The sequence below is a fragment of the Aythya fuligula genome, chromosome 8 (genome assembly GCF_009819795.1).
Source record: "Aythya fuligula isolate bAytFul2 chromosome 8, bAytFul2.pri, whole genome shotgun sequence".
NCBI classification, from domain to species: domain Eukaryota; kingdom Metazoa; phylum Chordata; class Aves; order Anseriformes; family Anatidae; genus Aythya; species Aythya fuligula.
In genome coordinates this window covers 29446069-29469442 of record NC_045566.1, presented here as the reverse complement: position 1 = coordinate 29469442, position 23374 = coordinate 29446069, and the positions used below count along the sequence as shown (strand labels likewise).

General features: G+C 39.8%; 1 protein-coding gene across 3 annotated transcripts in view; it reads right to left on the bottom strand.

Annotated features, from left to right (window-relative positions):
- The window catches only part of PLPPR5 (phospholipid phosphatase related 5), an 84752-nt gene that overhangs the window by 19152 nt on the left and 42226 nt on the right, over positions 1-23374 (bottom strand). For 2 of the 3 annotated variants that reach the window (XR_004253522.1, XM_032191890.1), the window contains exon 6: positions 19088-19188. The exons of the other annotated variant lie outside the window; for it this stretch is intronic. Coding sequence is in view for 1 of the 2 variants with exons in the window: in XM_032191890.1 (XP_032047781.1) it covers positions 19088-19188 (101 nt within the window). In the remaining variant the exon portion in view is untranslated. The remainder of the gene's footprint in view (positions 1-19087; positions 19189-23374) is intronic. 3 annotated transcript variants of the gene reach the window in all.

Sequence of the window (23374 nt, the reverse complement as noted above, 5' to 3'; positions counted from 1 at the left end):
TTTGAAAGGGCCTTTTTGTTGTTGTTTTTTGTTTGGTTGGGCTTTTTTTGTTGTTGTTGTTTTGAAAAGTGCACAGCCATTAAACAACGTATGCAGTTACTAAATGTGGTGTGTCAGAGAGAAAATTAAAATGACGTTTCTATAATGCCAAATGGCCATGAATTAGTTAGGGTAGTGAACAGTGAGACACTGCTTTGGAGTTCAGTGAAAGAACAAGAAAACAGAGTTGCCATTGAACCCACTTTTGTTGACCAAGGTGTCACTTGTTTTTGTACCATAGTCCCTGTCCCCTTTCCCATATGCCAGCAAGACTGAACACAGCTGTCAAAAAAAGCTGATCAACACGCTTAAGAGTTCCCATATTTGCTACATATGAGGGTCATGTTGTGTAGCCAGAGCTTCTCAGCTCAGTCTCCCATGTCCCAAAACATCAGATGAGGTTCCTTGTCTATCTTTCTTATCATTACAAAGACAAGTTCATAGGTATGTTGATAGGGCAAGAAGGTACATCTATATGGGAAATACTAAGTCTTTTTAGAGTTATAAGCCCGTCCAATAAATGCCTCTTCTCAAGGGACTAGAACTAGAAGTATTAGCATTCCCTACCAAGTGTGTTCATCTAATCTCTTGAAGTTGATTAGGACACAAAGATATCCCCATCCTGTGGCAGAGAGCAAAAATAAGCTTTTCACTTTTCTAATTCTTCAACAAAATACACACAGTAGAAACAAGAAAGTCTGTCAGGTCTATTGGCCTTTTCTGTTTCTTAAGTTTTATCATGTATGTCTGTAGCATATGGGTATAACTAATTACATTTTCTGAGCAGATGTGCAAAAGATGGATTGATATGCCAAGGCTGGGAAATGTCCAATGAGGAGGAGACTGGTTCGCCCATGACAGATTTTGTAAATGAGACATTTACGGAAATGACGAACATAAAACATCTATTTCATTTTAATATGTTATTCTTGAGGTCATAAGAACTATTTATAGACACCATTAAGTGGACCTTACTTTATTTAATTAAATTCAGAGATGGCATTTATCAGAGTATGCTCCAAACACGCAGGAGCCCAAGTCCATTGTCAATGGGGAAAATGTGTAATGTGTCTCCATTTCCATTCCACTTTTAGAAAAAATATATATTTTTAATTTTTTTTCCTAAATCTGTATGGAATATGTTATTTTTTTAAACTTGTATCCTCTCTCCTCTCTTCCATTTTCTACTTACTGTTAAAAAGGAAGGTAATTAGGAAGGGATTTGGAAGGGAAAAAAATGTTAACTCCCCCTCTCCCTCATTTTTTTTTTTGGGCAAATGTTAAGATGAACAGATAAGACTAGTGAGAATCTGCACACACTGCACCTGAGTAAAAGAGCAAACAAGGAATTAATGACATTTTTGTTTGAAGCACTGTCAGAGATTTGCCTGACCACTCAGACATGCTTCATAGTGTCACTGCTAATGCTGCTGAATGAGCCTACCTGAAGCACACCAAGAGTCTTACGGATCCTACCCTTAAAAGTAAACAATCCTATTGTCCCAGTTCAGTATTCATCTGGTGAGAAAAGTCACTTTGAGAAATAAAAGTAATACGTTATTTGATACTTAAAATAGTATTTTTCTCTACATGTTACAGTCCTTTAGCATTTCAGTACGTCTGCTCAGCTAATCCCCTTTAGTCAGATCTAGGCATGTTCCCACCTGGCTATCTCCAGGGGGGCTTCTTTCATTTTTTAAACAGAGCTGAAGGATGTTTGGGAAGTTTATAAATTCTCTGTAGATAAAGAACCAAAGAGGAAAAGTATTTTGCCTCTCAAAGAGAATCCTAGTTGTCATACTTTTTCCCCCTGTTAATCTCTTCATTATTATTCACATATCTCAAATCTGTGTATTCACCACCTCCAATTTTCAGGTGCTTTTCCTTCACAGTTAATTTCTTTCTTCATTTCAAAATCCTTCATTTCTCTCCGACACCATGTAATATTTATTACATTAGTGCTAAAGCTGTATGAATAATTCATCATCTATTTTGCCTCTTTTCCTATTTGAGTATGGCCCATAATGATTTATTTGAAATATTCATTATTTGAGATGTGTTGCTGAATAATTTTTGCAAATAATTCTTGGCCTGTGTATTGTTCAGAGGTGCAACTAAAAATCCAGGTGGTAATGATTCAACACTTTCATCCACCAGTGAACAAAACACATCCCCTGATGGAAGCTATTGTGATCCAGTGCTGAAACTGCTCTTCAATATTCTCTTACAGTTACTGAAATGGCAAAAAAAATGCCCACCCCAAAATGCATATTTTTAGACTGCTTGGAAAGGTAGGACATCACAGTCAGTGGCCAAAAACTCACCGAGCAGCAAGAATGATATCAATAGGGAGACTGCTGCTTGGACGACTCAATGCGCTGCCTCTGCTGCCTTCATTCACTTACTCCCTTCTCTCCTCAGCACCTTCAAGCAGCACTGGTTACCCAAGTGACAAGGTCCTTACAGTGAAATGTTGCACCTACAGTTTATGTAGCCAGTTTTGAGGAAGGCTGAAAGAGCTAACGCTGCTACTGAGAGCAGCAGCTGTGCTGGGAGTTCCCCTTGTGGGCATCAGTGCTGGCACCAACGAGAGGTCAGCATTGATCCCAGAGCAGAGGGATTCAAAGAAGAAGCTTCAGTAATATTCTGCCACATATTTTTCAGGCATTAGTTGCAGCCAGGGTATGGGTACTGTGTTTATGAGGGATGCCAGCGCCTGGGGAGCAAAGGGCTGGGCTTTCAGGAGGCTGAAATGTGGTGGGATAAGCAGGTCCTATGCCCTGGTCCGTGGCTGCAAGCTGCCCCATCTGCTGTCACCCACTGCTCTAATCAGGGAGCAACCATGCCCAAGTTAAGTGTCACGAACTGGAAACCTCTGTTTTACTGAGACCATGAAGGGAATGTGACCTTTCCCCTAGGCAAATCCACCCCTTGTGTCCCCAAACTCTGTCTTGTTTCTGCACCTTATCAACAGCTGCCAGTGCTTTCTTGGCTGATTTAGATTCTTCAGTGAGAAAATTGCTGCCGTAACAAAATCGTGACTACAGATTTCAGTAGTATCATGGTTACTTTTCCAGGCATTAATGTAAGCATCTATGTAAATACTGCAATTGCTCAGATTGTCAGCTTTCAAGGCTAGGGGTGTGTTTCAGTTTGGTTGATAAGGCACCTAACATCACTAGCCTGCTTGGAAGCTGGGACTTCTACTTGCTGCTACAGTGGAATTAATATTTACCTCTGCATGTGTATTTTTGGTATGTCCTTGGGATGCAAACTACTCCTGTTTGTAGTAGGAGCACACAGGCACAGCAAACACAGGGCTAAGCCCCAGAAAATTGTCACCTATAAAATGCAGTAAAGCTGTTTGCAAAATACTGTCAAAGTTAGTCTCAATGACATTTCCCTTGCAGTGAGGAGGGTGCTTTTAATTTAATTGCTAATTAAGAGTTCAATCATATACTGCTTAATATTTCCAATTTAGTACTAATTGAACATTAAGTGATATAATTGCCACAGAAGTCCCTGACCAGACTGGAAGAGGAGGCATAGGGGGCAATCTTTGCCAGCATCAGGGCTCGCTCTGTGCTGATGCCAATTTTCCACCTCTTCCTTTTGTTAGCAATGCTACGCGGCAAGAGCTGACCCTCAGGGTTAGCTTCTCTGGAATAAAAAATGGGAATTTAAAGCTGTGCGGCTGTCTGCTGTGGCCTGAGAGGGGCTGCCTGGGCTCTGCAGGCTGTAGGAGCATGGCCAGGGCAGCAGGAAACAAAACACCATGCAGGAGAGCCAGCGCTATCACAGGGAATGTGCTTGGCAGAGGAGAGAAAAGAAGGTGCTCTGTTATGCACCAAAGCAAACAAGGGGGAGCCACTGGGGAGACAGCAATTTCTAATAAAGCCTTGATATATAGAAACATATATATAAGGGACACTATGAACTAGGTAATTGGTACTGAGAAGTAATTGGTTACAGAAGCTGTGACTTTTTCAACTCATCATTTTTTTTTCTGTTAGGCTGAGCTGTCACCCACTGTGGCCAGATTCCCTGGATGAATGTGCATCCTGTAATTAATTATTACTTATTCTTTTTCTGTCTGACCCCTGGAGTTGTTTTTTATAAACTGCAAATTGTCAGAATCTGATCGTATTCAGTGCTCTTGACAGTGCGAATAATCAGAAGAATTCACTTAACAAACACGGATGATAAAATAAAATGTCACATTTTATTACATACTTTTGTTCCATCTGTCTGAGCAATTTTGAATGCCAGATTTAAAGACGTGCCAGCAGGCCACGTCTTTCAGGGGTGCCTGCACATGGCTACACTGGCTTTTAGCATTTGCTTTCTATTGAGAGGGATAATTTGGTGGCCTGGTAAATTCCTGGGAGGGGGCAAGGGCACACATGCTGGCCGGGGGCACTCGCCCCTGCTGCCAGCTCCTGGAGCCAGCTGTCCTCAGCTGACACACACCGCATGGGCCCAGCGGGACACGGTGTCACTGCTCCCAGGTGGCTTCCGATGGTCACCATGGCTTACCTCCAGGAGACACTGCAAGAGCACCTCTGTTACTGGGCGCTTTTTCTATCACTCACAGTCTTTCTCAAATTCGCTTATCAAAGAGCAAGGCTTTGGAAAATTTCAGATTGCCTTTAAAATATGTGTTGTCATCAGAAGGCAGGGCGGTGGTGGCCGCGGGTAGGTGGCAGGTCCTGGTGTCATTTTTGCTCTGAAGATCACTCCCCACCGGACTGCTCCTGTTTCACTCCAGTCCTTGGTGGGGACGGACACGCCAGGCCCACCCCATCCTCCTCACTAAGGAGGAAAGCGAATCCACCTCAGCCCTGAAGTCCCTCAGAAGCTGTGGGTTTTAAAGTTCAGCTCAAACTTGAAGCGTCTTTGATGTATTTTCGGCTTCAAAAATGCTGTGAAAAAATGAACAGGAAAAAAGACCCAGAGGAAATAACTCAGTAGAGAAAAAAAGATTGGGAAATGGAGCAGAAGGAGGTAGAATAAAAAATGTAGAAAGTCTCCGATCAAAGGGATGAGAGAAGAGAAAAAAGAGATGATGAATAAGTAACTGCTACATGCCCCGTGACACCCAGCTTGCCGTGCCACTGCCCTGCAAAAGCCCCACACCAGGTCACGACCCTCCTGGCTGCCCCAGGGACAGTGCTCCTACGTGGCACAGCCCCTCACAGTGGGCAAGGGGCAGCCCATGGAGCTGCCAGCAGCAACGTTAGCTCTGCGTCCACCCCACAACAGGGTCTCGTTCCCCACTTCACCCTTTGCCCTGCTGCTTGCATTCCCTGTGAGACATTGGCAATCGGTCAAAATACATAAAAGACAAACAAACTAACAAGCAAACCTAGCCATGTTTAGGAGGGAACAGAGAGACAGTTCCCTCTACACGGACACACGCGCCTCAGATGGAGAGACCTTAAAAGGTGCAAAATTTCAGCCCACAGATCCTTAGCACTTGCTGAAAATAAGATTTTGTACCTCAAATCGCCAGCTACGTGGAAACACAGGACATAAATATTTATGTGGCTTCCCATGGAAATTCCAATTGCCTTTCAAGGTTGAAATTTGCACTTATTTTCAAATATTCACAATAATATCTTGCTTTTTAAAAATCTTTTATTTCAGCTGATTTAGGTGTATGTGTGGAGATACGCAAGCGTGTGAAGGCACCATTGAATCTCTCTCTTGGGCCTTAACTTTCTATATGGAATTAATTAAAGTTGGGCTTCCCAAGAGCCAGAAGTTAAACATTCATATCTGTTTCTGTGAACTAGAAAACAAGATGGTAAATTGCTTTGGCTGGCTTTGAGGCACCTAATGTATTTTTCAGCCTTTCATTTAAAAACTGGCTGTACAATGGTAATGATCACAGGAGAAAATGCCAAGTATTTATCAAGTTAAAGCTCATTTTAAAAGAATATCAGGAAATAAAGATACTGGAGACAAACATGTCACATATTTTAACAACCACCAAGCTTGGTTTTACTGAAAAAGAAGATGCTGAACTGAACAAATACTCCATCTGACCATACCAAATCCGAGACATTGATTTTTTTCCCCCCTCTGGCTAAATTGCTATCTTCATGCTTGATCTCCTCAAATAATACTAGAATCAGGGCCGTTGCTCTTGAAATAATGTAGGTTATGAGGCGAGGTAGCTGGAATATTTGGATTTAAAGATGAAAACTTTGCTAACTGCAGGCTACTGTTGGTTTTGCACCCTGCCAGCGAGTAAAGCATGGATTAGCCTTGCAGAAATACCCCCGACTGTGCTCACGCCTTGGGGCGGGTTTCGATCAGACTGATTGTTCCATTAAGCTCCCAATCTGGTGAGAAGTCACACTACTGATTTGCATGCTCATAAAAGAATTAGCAGAGCTGTTGCTTTGAAGTTCAATTATCCATGTGCATGTTTAAAGCAGAATATTGAAAATGCATTGTGCTGTTTGCACAGCTGCAGAGAACTAAATACACGGGATGTTTGCAGGTTTGCTATGGGACTTTCCACCCAGCCAGGGAAACACAGAGCTACTGTGAAGTCTGCAGATCTAAATCATGGGCAGGCATTGAAGCAGAAGTGAAGCTCTAAAGAAAGTTTATAGCTTCATTTGTGGACATTGAGGATAAATTCAACAGGCCACTTAAGTGTTTATATTATGAGGTGCCAGCTGCAGCTCTATAGTTGAGGCTGAATTGAGCTTTGAATTTAAATCAGGGGTTCAGCTACATTATGTATGTGGATGATGCGGTTTCCTTTCTTTTTTTCCTTGTTGCCAAATTTACAGTACTCGCTGTTTGAGTACATGATGGATTTCCCAGGAACTCACAAGTAAATCAAGCAGCTAAAGGTTAAAATTAAACCATAAAGTAGATCCACTTTGAAATTAGATTTTGTTCAGAATACTACTGACTTTTTCACATTGTTATCACTGTTTAAACTGTTACATGATTAAAAACAAACAAACAAACAAACAACAGATTGGCCAAGGTGAGCTGCAGAAACTGCTGTCTACGCAAGGCACTTTGTATCTATGTATTATTTTATTTCCTTCATCCTTACATAATTTGCACAATGTTTCATGGACCCCTCTTTACTGCTTTTGACCACTGCACTGCATTCTGGTACCAGGTCACTGTTGCAGAGAACAGCGAGGACCACTGCAAAAGAGACAGGCGTGCCACAACATTTATCTACGAGCGAGGAAGATATTTTGATATGACTTTTATAGTTATTGCTAGTGACTAATCAGAGTTCCAGCTCAGCATCTGAGGATCAGCACTTCTAATTTGCTGCCTGCCTAGCTCTTAATCAGGGCAGCATCTTAACATCAAGGACTCTGCAGCCTGTGGCATTTGTTACGGGAATGTGCTTCCTCTGAAAGTTAAGAGAAACAAACAGATCTGATCGCAAGGAAACAAAAATATTATGGCTCTGATGTTATCAAAATTAAATGACTGCCTTTGAACACATTACTTTTCCTATAGCAGAAACAATTACAAAGGGAAATACAAGTAAGGAAGGTTTTTCAAAATGCAATAAGTAACCAAGGAAATCTCATGTATGAAAATCCACAGTGTTTTGTACAATTTCATGCATTGATGAATCTTTGCCAAAAGGAACAGAATTCCTTTGGGTTACAGCTGTACATGTAATTAACCACCTCAAAATGATAACCCAAAGGAATTCAATAGTTTGCTCCAAAACATCATCCTCTTGGGTCTTGTGGCAAACTATCTGTTATGCAATAAGCCTGAGACGTTAGAGTCAAGTCTGCTCAATTTGCACACGCTGTATTCAGAGAGCCACATCTTTCCAAAGGAAAAACCCCAGTGGAAGAGATAACAATGTATTTATTTTATTAAAATACTGCTGTTCCTCATAAAGCTAAGCTTGGGGTTAATCAGATATACAGCAGTCTATTATTTTTGTTTATGAATTATTGGAAAAGCATCAAGCCCAGGTGCAGTCACAGCCCCTGAGCAGGCTTGCAGATCAATAGGAAAATTGATCCGGTCTCTTCACAGCACACCTCTTACTCGTGCTGTGTTACAAGCTATACAACTAAAACTAAATCAGGCAAAGCACATTAAGATTACAGCTGATTTCCAGCATCTGCTAAACACATCTAGCCTTGAAACCACACTTTCACTAACTGCACCGCAGCCATGATTTCTCCTTCCAGTGATCCATGTTGATGTAATCTGTAGAATCAGTTAATTCTACAGTTGATCCTCTGCATTTAGCACTGCAACAAATAATGCCTTTTCACTTTATTGTAATTTATTAAATATTCAACACTATTCACACTCCTACTGAAAATAAAATTCTATAGCTTTTAATGCTGGAAAGAATCCTGGATGATGGCAAAGAAAATCCGTAAAAAGCAATGCTAAACAAAAAGAAAGTTCAAAGAATTCAAAGAAGCTGATGTCAAGCCTGCAGTCCACTCCCCCACTGCTTATCCCAGCGAACAGAGATAAAAGAGGGGTTTTGCAACATATGCAGAGGACTAATAGACCAAACCAATGTTGAATGTGATACTATAGAAAGATCAGATATTGCCTGCATCTCACTTCTTTATAGCTTCCTTCCTGTCCTGTCATGTTTAAATTAATATTTTCCTACTATAACTTATTAAATGAATACAAACATTATTTCTTAAACAGAATCCAAGAGGGGCATTTGTATGCCTTGCTGCTAAATGCAGAGCAACTGTGGCTGTTGCCTACTGTAACAGCCATGAAAGTCAAGGGGGACATGGAGTCATCCACGATGACTCCAACGTCCGCTCCTCACATGATGCCCGGCTATGATCTGTGTTATTTTCTTTACCTTTTTACATTCAGTACATTATTTGCTAGCTATACAAATAACGTTTGCCAAACTTGCTGCAATATTGCTCTGTTACAACAAGAGTTCACCTTGGATATTTATCACTAACCAAAACCAATTCTACAACCCAAACCAAGAGTCTATCTGTATGAAGTGTTTGAGTATTTGGTCAGGCAGAAAGCCAAAATTAATGCCATGTTACTGATTTGTTCACTTCCAATCTGAACAGTTCAAACTGTAAATACTAAACATTGCTATTAAGTCATTTTTTAGCTAAATCCTGATGCAGGATTTGGAAATGTAGACTAAACCCAATCTATGTAGTCCAGTGTGTTCTCTTTGATGGATATCAGTGCTGGATTTTCATAAGAGGCTGGGTAAGAGCAAATATGAAATAATAATCCTATAGGATAAATCCTCTCTTCAGGGCTACGGTTAGCTCCTCAGTCTAATAGCTTAATTACATTGTAAATAGCTTGAAATCCTATCTACAATAATCATGAACATTTCCATCTTCTAATTTGTTTTCCTGAATCATACTCTTAGCTTCAACAAAACCCTGTGGTAATAGACGCCTGGAGTTAATTTAAAAAGTCATCAATTTTAAGCTTGTCTCATAGAAAAAATCCTTTGTACATACGATAACACCTCCGGAGGAGCTGTGGCTTCTCCTTTTCTCACTCACAGACTTTCACCATAGCCTCTTTTATTTGTTGTCACTCCAAAGTGGATTCAGAATTCCTTTGGAAGGAAATGTCTGGTTTGCAAAATTCTTACCTGAATAATGGATACATTCATTTTTGCACAGATTTGCACAGATGAATAAAAAAGGCTGATCTCATTGTGTGAGTTATGCAATTCATGTAGTCATTTCTGTGACATTACTCTGTTCTGAAGAGCACAAATTGATGATAGTCTTATTTCATTTTCTCAACTTGAAGTGTTCATCTATTGCATTAAGAGGCAGAATTTCTGTGGAGATTCTGTCCCCAAATGAGTATGGGGACTCATAACGTAATATTTGTTTCTCTCAATAATTTTCTTTTTCTTTGATAAAGACATAGTCAATTTTCTAGACAAAGTATTTTGTTTCTCTTCCATTTAAGCAAAATGCAACACCCTAACGAGGATAATTTTTTCTCCATATCCTCATTTGCAGAGCAAGGTGCACACACCTGAAGACAGGTACCACCACAGTCACAGTACAGCTGTGAAGGGAGCACAGCACTGCTGGACAGCTGGCTTTAACACCGGGGTTGTCCAGCAGCTGGAAACCTGCTTCAGCACAGTCCCGTGCTTTCCATATTCACACAGGCCAAGCTCCTACATCCCCATCGTGGTGGCCATGGGACAAAGTGGGTGGTGAGAGGGCCACAGCTCGAGTCATGACATGCAGCAGCTGCCAAACACACATCACAGAAGGGGAAGCAGAGGGAAATCACCACGGTGGAAAAATCAGTGATCAGAAGCCCAGAATGACTTTGTGGAATAGAGGAAGCCTGTTGTGACAGCCATGGGCAGGGGTAGCTGTAAGTGGTTACAAATGTACACTGCGCTCACTAATGTCAGCAATAACCATTAAAATAAACACTCAGTAATTTGTTGGAAATAGCTGTAAAAATGGCACAAGATAGATGATTGAGTAAGGGTAATTTCCCCATCTCATTGGTTCTTTCTATTCAACTCGTAAGGTTCCTTCTACTCCCTGCCCCCTTAAAAAATGATTTTTGTTTTCTATCCTGCAGGGAAAAAAAATATTCAGTTGGCAGCAAATATAGTTCCGGAGAGAATTTATTGACACAGAGTCAATAAAAACAAAGCCTGCTCGTGCTCTGTTTGGCTCCTCACCTACCAGACTGTTTCAGGAAGATGGGGTATGGAGGAAAACTATATACTTTAACTGGGCATTGTTTGCTGTAAACTACTAGGTAAGCCCCAAGGTGTTCTGAAACAACCTGTAAACCAAAAAGCATCTGCAGTAACAAGCATGTAGAACATAATTCTTTGCTTATTTACTGCTCAGAAGTATTTTGAATCTTGTTTTTATTTCCAAGTGATCTCAGCCTGCAAATGCACAATGCACCATTATAACAGCTGCAGATGATATTAGAACTGAATAGTACACTTCTGAGCACTGCACTGAATCATCTATGAGCACCGGAGCGCTGTTCATGCATTATTTTAAATGTGTATACATTACCAAATAAAAAAAATATTGTACATTATTGATATTAAATTACAGCACAGCGGGTAGGTTGCATAGAAACAAGAAAAGGATAACCAGAATAATTATATAGTCTATAGTCACAGTACTTTAACAAAGTTTACAGGGGTTGATTTGTTACAAATATGAGATATAGATACAGGATCTACCCTTGGTCTCAGAAGGAATTTGATTATATTAATTGCATTATAGAAGATGCTCTGCTTTTGCATGATTTGGTTCTTTATAGTTTAATCACTGTAGGCTTCTATAAATTAAATAAAACGCTTAATTGTTTGGATGAAGAAACATAAATAATCACAAATACATTTAAAATTATTTTTAACAATAGCCTGCTAGGTTCCATAAATAACTAGTGGCAAGGGCCTTTACTTTACTAAGGTAAAGTAAAACTGCATTTTAAAATGAACTCTTGAACATCAGAGAAACATTCTCATGCTTACACATAAGCACACAGATTTTTCTCTAACACAGGAGTATTGTTCTGTAATGGAATAATGGTGGAAATGCCATAATATGTCAAAAACACAATTTAATATTTTTTTTCCATTAGAAGACTGCTTGCAGGCACAAAGATAAAGTTATTACTGCAGAACCATTGGTGCTTTCACAGTTAATGCCTGATAGCATTTTCATTTTAAATTGTTTCTTTCCATGGTGTGTAACTTGACAAATCTCCCTAGCGCTGAAACATGGCTTTCAAGAACTAATATAGGTACCTCATTTAGCCAAATTACATTTATGTATGTATTTTTAAAATAGAAGAACTTATTTTTCACGAGAAGAACTTATTTTTCATGACTGAATCATGATAGTATGAGACAACTATTCAGGAAGTATGGGAAACTGATAGGACAGTCAAAATCCAGTTTGAACTTTAGAGCAGGTTAAATATTTTTTTCAGCAGCATCATGACAGTGACTATTCTGGCTCTGAAAAATCAGCATCCCTGTATATAGGAGCCTTTGCTTTATTTCACCACTAAGAAAAACTAGTGGCACTGGGAAAAATGAATAATCACCCATGCTGCAATGTCTTTGTGAGCAATTAAAACACGAAGGACGCTCTGTTCTCCAAAGGGCCATCCATCCTCCAGTAACTCCTCTTAGATGCCTGCTCACTAGCGGTGGGATGAGTCACAGACTTTCACTTCCCACTGACTTGCACAGGTTTCCATAGATAACCCACATTAAATATACAGATATATATATGTATGTGTGCATACATGTATTTATTTATATCTCCATCCCTCAGCCTACATGCCAAACAAGCATTCAGCTCTGTCAACTTTTTCTTCTCTCTCCTCTTCTCCTTTCTAAATACGTTGGTCTATCCAAACTGGAAGTGTCTAGGCAACATCAAAGGTATTAGCAAATTAATTCCTGTGCTCTCTCTTTTCTAAGTTTACTCAAATACAATAAGGAGCAGAAATATTACTAAGTAACATGTGCTAAGTGCATGGTTGTACACTGCAGAACTAGGTTTCCTGGCTTGAACTTTGCCTAGCTTTTTCCTGCTGCCCTGTAATATAGAGAAATCTCCCAATACACAGTAGAAGCAAAATTAAGATACCTTTTCTTCAGAGGCAATATTTCAATATGGGACTTAATGGATTTTAAAAAATCATGAAGAGACCATTTCAAGAAGGGACTCTTCAGAATCCATAAATCTGCCACTTAAAATTCACAAAAGAATAGTACAGACTGTGCTTTTCAAAGGCATCCCAAAGTTAATCTGTCTAACTCCCACTGCAAGCTAATGAGTTTTGACATTTCTAGAGACTCTTCAGCAAATCCCCCAGCTATGGTATATAAGCACCTTTTCTCAGCCCAAACAAATTGCCTCCTGCAGAGGTGCCCAGTTTTCCACCACCATGCTGGAATGAGGCATAATCTCTGCTTTTATACTCCTCATTCCTGGGAGCCTTTCCAAAATAATCTGTTCTGCACGGACTGTTTAGGATGCCTCTGCCCCCGCTAAGTCAGTGACGAAACTCTCATTGCTTTCAGCCTATGCTGTCTGTGTCCAATGAGCTCATCAAGAGTTTGGGATGAATCCAAAACCTCTAGTTGAGCTCCTCAGAATGTGTGGAAGCCCTTTGCTGTGTCTCTCCCACAATAATGTACTCCCATAGCACAGAATCGTATAAAATCATATTTCTCTGTGTAGAGCCAAAAAAGTAAGGGAAATCTGTCCTTCAAGTTGCTGCTGGTAAGGTCATGCCCCCATCAGTTCATAACTACCAATACAAAGAGTTCAGACTAATGTTAGACTGCTTCATCCAGATATAGTCTCATTTGTTTAGACATGGGCAGTTAATACCTTTGAAAAAATACTAGCTTTTAAAAGTTAAAATGCATTTAAAAACTTTGGCCTAAGGACACAGAAAGAAGGTAAAATTGCTACCAATTGTTTGGAAAAGACCAAGACAGCTGTGCTAGCTCTGTGAAGATAATTCTACTAACATTTGTTTAGGCAAAATACAAGACCATAGTAAGCAAAAAGAGATCCATCAGTATAATACCTTTTTAATACCTATTAAATAAAACCATACACTTTTAAAAGTAACAAGTTCCAAGAAGCATTTAGAGAACTTCTCTGAGTTTACAAAGTAATAAAGCACAACTCCATACAAAATAGGAATTAGAACATTACTCCAGAATGTCATCTTTCTATGCAGAATGACTTTTAAGGCACGGGCTACTAATTCTCATATTCAGTGTTTTCCAGACCAAATGTCCCACATAAAACACACTATTCTGTATTCCCAACTCTGTACTCTCCCCTTCCCCTTGTGCCTTGACACTTTAAAATAACGTGTTTCATTTCATGCCTTCATTTTACTATCTTTCAGTTAATTCTATTTTCTAAAGTAAGACTGATACCAAGGTGCGAGAAATCTTTACCACCAATCTCTGCTATACACTTCAACCAAACCTGGAAAGGTGCTGCTAACTAGGTGGCAGAATATGTAAATATGAAATACAGGAAACTACTAGCTGCCTTTTTAAATGAATTTATGGCTCTCTTTGTCTAAAGAAGGAGTTTTACGGTTAATATTTCTCCTCACGGTTCTCCTTCATGGTTCATGAAAGTGTTTCCAAACAGGGTAAACCTCAGGCAAATTTCATGCTCAGAAAACAGTCTGGACACAGTTTATGCATCTATCATTCTTGTGGAAGTTGTCTAAGGACTGTGGTAACAACATCCCCTTATCCAGTGAGCCCCAGTTACCATCCAGCATAGCATCACTGGACACTGAGTGCCTGGTAGCTCTTTAGCCATTACTATTTTTGCTCTGTGGCTGCCTTGGATTGGCTGTTTTAATGGCGCACAGCAACACAGTACCAAAGAGAAGAACAGGCAGTGAAAACTATGTCATTCTGTTGGCAGCACTGAGTAAATTAAGCCAGGCAAAATATAATTGGAGTTTAGCCAAAATACAAGATGTACTACAGGTCTTCTTATCAAAACGGCTAAGATCTTGGCCTGAAATTTAGACTAAATTGCATTTAGAAAAGGAAAAGACATTGCTAAAAACTTACAGCTGCACCAAAGGTGACCTTTACAATACACAAAGGTGACCTTTACAATGTAAAGGTGACCTTTACAAAAATTTAAAGAATAGGGGAAGAGAAGCTTAGGCTCAACTCTTATTTTTGCTTTTGTTTGAAATGTCATGCTTCTTTGATAGTAGCTGAGAAACAAAGACCAGGAGAACACAGAAATGGAGATGAGCAATGCTCATTTCTGAGAGCTGTTTCTTCACTACTGAAAAGAGCAAGTTTCCTAGGAGTGGATTCCCCAGGGCGATGAACAGTATTTCACTGGAATCAGGAAAGACTAGCCAAGGGACCAGGCCCTCGTCTATCAAACTGAATGCATAACAGTCAAATCGGTTGTTCTGGCTGAAAAGTAGTCAAACTGCAAAATGTTCTAATTACTTAGGCGACAGTATTGGTTAACAATCCAGCAAGCCCAAATCACTTGCCACTTAGATACCACAATAACCAATTGTGCTGATCCCCAGTGTGAAACCTTCTATAGCAATGTCTCATACTTACAGTCTTGTAAGGCAGAGCACCTTGCCTGATAAATGGGGCTCTACCTTGTAGAGACAAAATGCTGAGAGAGCACTCGTGCAACTGTAGAATAACCTTCCTCATGTCTCCTCAGCCTCTGTCTGGCAAATCCATTTCCTAGACTTCTCCAGAAATAGGTGGGTAGTGAGAAACATCAGGACTGTGATACTTAGAGTCAAACTGCATCTTAATTGTCTGTTCATTTATCTTGAAGCTTCACAACTGCAGTAATTAAAAATTGTAATGCCCTTACTAACAATGGCAGTTTCTACTGCCAAGCAAATTCATTGCTTGGGTTGTAATCTCTCTTTGTTGGAGCGTGACTGTGTGATAGTGAATGAAGGATTCCCTACCCATCACCTCTAGCTCCTAAACTACTTTTTATCTAGCCGGTATCAGAAGTCATAGCTTCACATCCTTATCCATCAAAACTCCACTTGATTGCACATACTGAGCATGATGAGCTCTATTCATGGAACAGCAGGTCAGAAAACAAACCTATATTTGTAACAGAAATAGAGCCTGTAAATATAGTCAATTTATACTCTTCCACACTGATCACAGATTAATTTTCTGCATAGGATAGCACAGCAAAATGCTTAGTCTCAGAAAACTGGCAGATATTTTCATTTTCTTGTGTTTATATGGTTTCTTCAAGAAAATATTTGGAAAGCTTTTATTTTATTTATTTATTTTGTGAAGATGTCCTGAAATTTTTCATCTCTTTTGCTTAATTTCAGTACCCAAATTCTCCCTTTCAGAATCTTAATAACTGAATAGCTCTTAATATCTTCAGCTAAACTTCTTTCTCTGTCCTTTTACTGTTTTCACAAGACTCTTTTTCACAGCAGCAACATTTTGTAGCATTAAGTCTCGCATATCCTGGCCTGTTCTTTCATGTTCACAGGCTGGTTGGAGCACATCTGTACCATGACTGCCACTCCATACCTGCAGATCCTGTGCACAGCAGTGGGATCCTGGAAGTCACCTAGACAGATAAACACGTCTATAGAATATTTTTGTTAATAGTTACAGGTCCCACTAGGGATAAAAGCTCCACTTGATGAGGTGGCTTGCAGGCCCAGATACAGATAGCAAAGTATCTACAGTCTAAAAGACATAAACCACACATCACACTTGTAGCCAAATATGTAGTAAGAAGGCAAATTCATTCATAACCAGTACTCTTGCTGTTGCATATCGGTCTTTGTTAAAACAAAACCAAAGTCTCTGGGACTAACAGTAGTAGGGGAATCACCACAGGATGGGAGTAAGCAAGGGACGAGAGTCAATTTTGTGTTGCCTCCTTGGTAAAAACATGGACATCTGTATCTTAAGGACAGATGTGAGAACAGATAAGGCAATACTTGAACTGACAAACCAGCACATTGTATGCTTGCATGAAGAGGTAGACAACAGAAAGTGAAAAAGCATCAGGCTGTGTGTTTCTGGCATTACTTAATTCACTTTGCCCCTGCCGATAAAGAACCAAAGCATTTTTGTCCAAAGCATTTGGACAAAACAGCACAATATTGCTATCACTGTGACCACAGTACTGAACAAGAGCACAGGGCTCCAAAAGAACCACTCCTGCCTATGACTGAGCTTTCTCTGTCTCGTGCGTGACTGCACCAGGAGAGCCACACAGACACTGATAAAACACAAGGAGAGCCATGAGAACACTGCTGCCTGGAGAGGGAAATTTCTCCTTGGTTTTGGTAAGTCTCACATTTCTTCTTGACCATAGGTACCATGCTGAAACCAACACTCACCTCCAATTACAAACAAACCAGCAGAACTTCCCAGTTCCACTGCTACAACAGGGAGATGATAGGCTACATGTAAAAAGTGGACAAAAAAAGTCATTAATTTGTCCATGGTACATTCTAAGACAAATGCTGAACTGCAAATCGACAACAAACAATGAGAATGTGATGCATTTAAACGCTGCTGAAGTGTAAAACTCAACAGAGAGGAACGGCACTGAAGGGAAATAGAATTTTTGTAAAGCTAAATTAACGTATGCTGCAAAGTTCTTTATGCCGTCTGGTAATAAAATTAATAAAAGAACAATATGGGAGAGTGAGTAAGTTCAAAAAGTAATAAAGAATAAGATACAGGCATATATATATATGTGTGTGTGTATATATATATATGTATATATATATATATATATATATATAAAAGATGGCATCTGTTATAAAGAATGAATGGAAATCACATCTATCTCATACTAAAGAAATAAGAAACGACAGACTGAAAGCCTATTCTGATAACATACTGTCCTGGAAGCAGGCTATGCCAGGACATCTTAAAGCTTCTGGGAGACACAGCTGATAAATTCACATGATAAATCCAGTCTCCATCTGGCAGGTGAAAGAGCGTTTCTCTGTTCCAGGGCTAACCATTGATCTGCACAAGCTTGCAGTCTCCTGTCACAACTAAGTCTATCAGAAAGAACAACACCAACATAATAATACAAATGTGCAAATAATCATCAGCGACAAAGAACACAGCCTGGTCTCCTATCATATGCTGTCTTGCTGAAAATGTTTGGTTTCCATTTACCCCCGCAGCAGAGAGAATGGCTGTGTATCTCAGCTCCAGCTGCAGAACAGCAGTGACATGGCAAGCTGCAGCTCTCCTGGGTCCTCCTCACAGCTAATGCAAAAGCTGTGTTTGAAGTCTTGCTAATGGTCCATGAGTGCAGACTGGTGTGGGGATGAGAGGAGAGATGCAGAGAAGAGGAGGAACTGGATTCATATCTGGTGGCCTACATTTGAGGTATAATTCAAAGCCTGAGCAGCTGAGTGTGGGTTTCAGAAAGGAGACCTCTCAATCAGGAGGATACAAGGAGGCTGAAAGGGAGGAATGATCCTTGGGATTTGCCTGTTGTCTTGTGTAATCTGGTGATTTTCTTTGAGCAGCTCCACATGAGAAGTTTTCTTTGGAAAGGGCCATCCATCGTATCTGACATAGCGCTCTTAAACTCCCTATGCATTTGCAAGAATGGAGAAATATACGATCTAATTTGAAAAAAAAAAAAATACCCATTCTGCCTCTTAAGTCTCCTATTCTCCTATTTAAATCCAGAATAAGGCTCCTGACTCCCACCACGAACTACACAAAACAGAATACACAGAGCAGTCCTTTTTTGAGGACTTTCTTGACCAATTTATTTTCTGCTAGATTACAGAAAGTATAATACAACACAGCCCTGCACAACTTTCCCTTCCCGTTAGTTAGGGTTGTTGTCACAAATTCAGGCCATATTTGTGCCCGTAACATGTCTGCCAGACCACTGTCTGTAGGGTCTGCACTCACTGGTTATTATATGATGTGACATGGCACTATGTAACATTAATGAGAAAGACAGATGCCAGAAGCAGAGTGAAAAAGCGAAGACAGAGCACAGAGCCATATAATAAAAGAAGCAGATACACAGAAGGCCTGTGAGGATGAAGAGTCAAGTTTTAGTACTGTTTTCTTTTGTGTAGATATGTTATGTTCCTTGGTGATCTTCCTTTCAAATGAAACCATCACCACAGTGAAGTGGTATGTCCGTGAATCAAACCACTCACTTCAGATCAAGCAGGCCACAAAGAGCCTTGTAGGTGACTGAAACTTTGAAGTGTCTCCCACTGCAGTGCTCAAGGCCTGTAGGAGCTGGTTCCTCCTTTGAGCCTGTAGGTAACCCTTTCCCTCAAGTATGAACAGCTTTTATTTTCAGGTTTATAGCATTATACAGACAGAAATAAGTTTCAATCCAAATTTTTTAAAGAAAGTACAACCATGAGAGAGACTTTCTTAACCCCTACACACAGATGCACAGACTCATGAAGAAAAATTCAAATTCATTCATTCAAAAAGCAGAATACAGTCTTTTACCTTAAGTATGCTGGAAGGCAGGTCATCAGGCAGCAAATAAAAAGCAGCAGCATAGTGTCCAATGGCATGGGAGTACCGACTTCTCTTAATCTGACAAAGAACTGAAGATCAAACATCCTGTGATTATTTGTTCTTCTAAAAAAAATGGTAATTGACTGAAACGTATACATTGTAAGTAGACAACATTCCCACAGGAGATCCAGGATGACAGAACTCTGTCACATAATCAGCTGATATAAGTCCTCATTCATTTGCTTTATTTCTGAAAAAGACTCATGCTGCAAAGCTCTCACCCTCCATAGACAACACACAGTTTTAGTCTTTCTATCCCCCTCTTCTGCACTGTGCTTCACCATCTTTGAGTGTGACTCTGTAGAATAAATATAACACAAGCAGGGACATTCTCAGTTTCCTTCTGGAATACTGCATGCTCCAAGACTGCACCTTTATAATGTTTTCTCTAATTGCTCAGAAAGACAGGGTATTAATCCCAAAAAAGATCTAACACCTCATCTTAACAACATTGCAAAGTACTGTCAAAAGGCAAGGGACTTGTTTTATTCCTGGTGTTTCCTGTTAGGACTAGCTTCAAACCCTCTGCCTTCAATGAGAGCCAAAAGGGTTTTGGCTTTGTTTTCCTAAATGAGCATTTCATTCTCATTGCATCAGACTCATTTTTAGAATAGTCAAACACAGTATCTTTAAGTTGTCAGTTGCTATCATTTAAATAGAGGTTGCTAAGGAAGGAATAGTAGCCGCTTCTTTAAGCAACAGTAGGAAAAGGGGATGAAACAGTAGATAATTTCTTAGCAGAAAGAGCAGACAGAACAGCAGTTCTCTGCTGCAGCATTTCAAAAACACAGAAATGCCATCCACTACACTATTGAGATTTTAAATTAGGAAAACACAGCAAATCTACCTGAAATTAGCATATTTGCTAATGAGCGTAAGAAAGTATTTTCCCTGCTCCTCCGTCCCTTTCTCATTCTGTAGGTCTGAGTTCTTACTTTACAATTGTAGGTATTCTTACTCTCTTTTTAAGGTTATCTGCCTACTTCACAACAATCTAGGAACCAAAGAATCTCATTCAGAACCACATTAAAGATTGGCAGCAAGGCCACAAGTTCCCTCTACATACAGAGAGTATACATATATATTTAGGTGTAGCACTGTTATTTAGGGCGAGATTTGTCAGAAGGGTTTGGGTTCTTATTTTTATTTAGAACTGAATGTTGTCTGATGAGATCACTGCTGCAAAGAATCGGGTTTCGGCAGCTAAAAGTCTTAGCTGGGGTCATTTCTGAAGACCCATTTCAGAGGATGGATTCAGTAGTCTCAGGCAATTCCAGTGTGCTATTCTTAATCACATTCAATGCACAAGTCCACCAGCAGCTGCATAATTTAGGGATGATTATTCTATTGATGAGATGACTTCAAGAGGCTGACTACTGCAAAACTATTTGTCTGTAGTCACTAGGGGAAGATATTAGAACAGCAGAGCTCCTCTGGGAAAATAAAAGGCTTAGGTCTTGTCCACACAGGGGGCAATTCAGGACAGTTTATTTGTGAAGCTTTCCTTTCCTTTACTTTGTGGAAGTCCCTGAAAGACAGAAAACATAGAGAGAAGAGAAAACATAGAGGCTGAAGAGATGAAGTCATGACAGGTCCCCATTTGTCTTTCTGCTTGTCCAGAAGAAAACTGGGCAGCCGCTGGCCCCAGCTGCAGTCACACTTGTAGAGTGCCTCAGGGTTAGAGAGTGGTATCTCACCTGAACTGTCCAGCTCCCCAAGCATGAGAGGTGCTGGGTAATGGCTGGAAAGTCTGGCATGTGGGGGTCAAGTCAGCTGTCAGAGGCAGACCTTGGTGAAAACACTCGTGGTTGTGCTCAGAGGGAAGTGCTGCTGGGCACCAAAAGGCCTGAGAGCCTTGGAGGCCTGCTCACCCTACTTCAGCCCTCTGCCCTCCTTCCTGCAAAGCATCCCCAAGGCCAAGGCAATCCAGATGGGCAGGAACGTAACTTGGTGATTTGGTCAAAACAAACTCAGGTCGTCTCTTCCTAAAATATACTGCATTCTCCTTTCTGCATGGAAAACCTCAGAAATACCAAAATTAGACTTCAGAAGAGTATAAAAGCTCCCTGCTAACATAATGTGCAAATGGACTGTCACACTCACTGTGATCTTGAACAGCAACAAAATTAGAAGGTAACAGCAAATAGCAAAGAAAATTGCAGCTGAAAAATAGCAATGATATCCTCTCTTAATACATATTGTTAAAGCAAACGTTTTTAAAAACTGAAGAGATGTGAGCCCAGATGCTATCGCCGTATGTCTTATGCAGTTCATGATTACGAACAAACAACAGAATACGTATAAGGGAATGTAAAATGGTATGGATACAAGCCCAGCTGGTGTCCCCATATGCCTTATGAATTCCACTTTTAGGAACACAGCAGCATATAGCATTAGAGATGCTTCTTAAGCACCTTATTTATAAATAGAACAGAGCTGTTTCACTGAAGCACACACACAGAAAAGGTCCGCAAGGATCATAAAAACAGAAGGTCCACCACAAATCATAAAAACAGACGCATGTAAAACCATTGAAATAGTTCAAACAACATATTTTTACTGGGAACCACTCTGAGCTAGAATCTTCTCTGAACAAGGGATGATGCTTGTTTGTCAGCCTCTTCATGGGGATTTTTTTAAAGAACAACTACCAAAAAGCCATGTTAGTTAGAAAATGCCAACTTACTTTCGTTTGGACAAACTCTTCCTACTGAAAGTTTTCAGGTCCAGATTGAATGCCCTAGCTCCAGGGCAGTGGAGCCACTGCAGCTGTGGGAGAGGTAAAAACTTGCCTCTTCTCCAAATGAATCAAAGCAGGATCTGGAGCTTGGCCTGAGCCAAGCATGGTCTGGAACTTCACCAACAGGCAGCGGACACTTCTGCAATACAGCTCTTCCCCTCCTGCTTTTCAATTTCACCAGAACCACCTCTAAGGGAAGGGAACTGTGGGAATTCCTGGTTAATTATGAAAATACATCATGAAATGCAGTAGACTTTTAAAATCATCATTTCATTGTTCATAAGCTATCAACCAAAATATATCTACAGCAGATATCTCAAAAAATACACTATATATGATTGAAAAATTATTTTATTTAAAAATACATTATACAGCAGAGTGTCTCTCTGTTTTCTCACTGCTGGTTCACAGAGATAAAATGGTAAATTTAACCCAAATATTTGACTGGGAAAGATCCTGAGAGAGAAAGAGACCAGTTACAAGCTGATGATATACAGTACACTGGAAAAGAGTCATCTCTTTTAACATAAAAGAATCTCTTGGTAATCTAATAAATCAGATAGTAAAAAAGAAGAAAAAAAAATGTAGGTTTGCTACCATGCAAAAATGAGTGAGGATTTCATTTAAACCTGCACACAAAAATCATTAGTACCTTGGACCCTAAATAGCTAACCTAGAATAAGGGTAAGTGTGCCTAACATGGTGATACAAACTTTGGACCTACTACAATTTTGTAAACACAGTTGGTAGTCTAATAAAGGTGGATCTTCAATCACCTAAGTAACGTTATTGTAGCTAAGGGCTCTATTCTAGGACTTTTCCCCCACTAATTTATTTCTTTGTTCTCTAATTCTCAGCTTAGGATGATGACTTCATGGGATATATTCTATGATATATTCTATTGCACTCAAAGACAACTTGGCCTTGCCCTGCTTGCCAAGCAATATTTAAGTAGTTGCATTTTAGTTAAAACAGAGATTAAAATAAAAATAAGAACTATGTGTTACTATACAGGAAAGCATTTAAATTCAACATAGAAAAATATATACCCAATTCTACAGTCGTATGTTTCAAACATTTTCTACCAATGATTAATGCACAGGAAATGCACTGAATTATGGAAAATTTAAGGCCTAGAATGCTATACTTGTTTCAGCGGATCACACTGAACATTACTGTTCTCAATGTATCTATAGTGTTAGCGTCAGAACTGCTGCTGCCAGAGGAAAACTTTCTGGCAGAAGTTGAGAGTATCTTCAGCATCTCCAAGATCCAAATCCATTTGGTTCTTAATTTTGATAGGACAACTTCACTATGAATAGTCAGCTAGGCTGTCTTTTGAAGGGGTGGCTCAATTTGATTTTTCACAGTGATAACAGTGATATGATAACATCACCTGATGTTGAAGAAAAAAAAATAAATAATCTGTCAGTACCATAAAAACTGACAGAGGATTTTTTGCAAGAATATGGCCC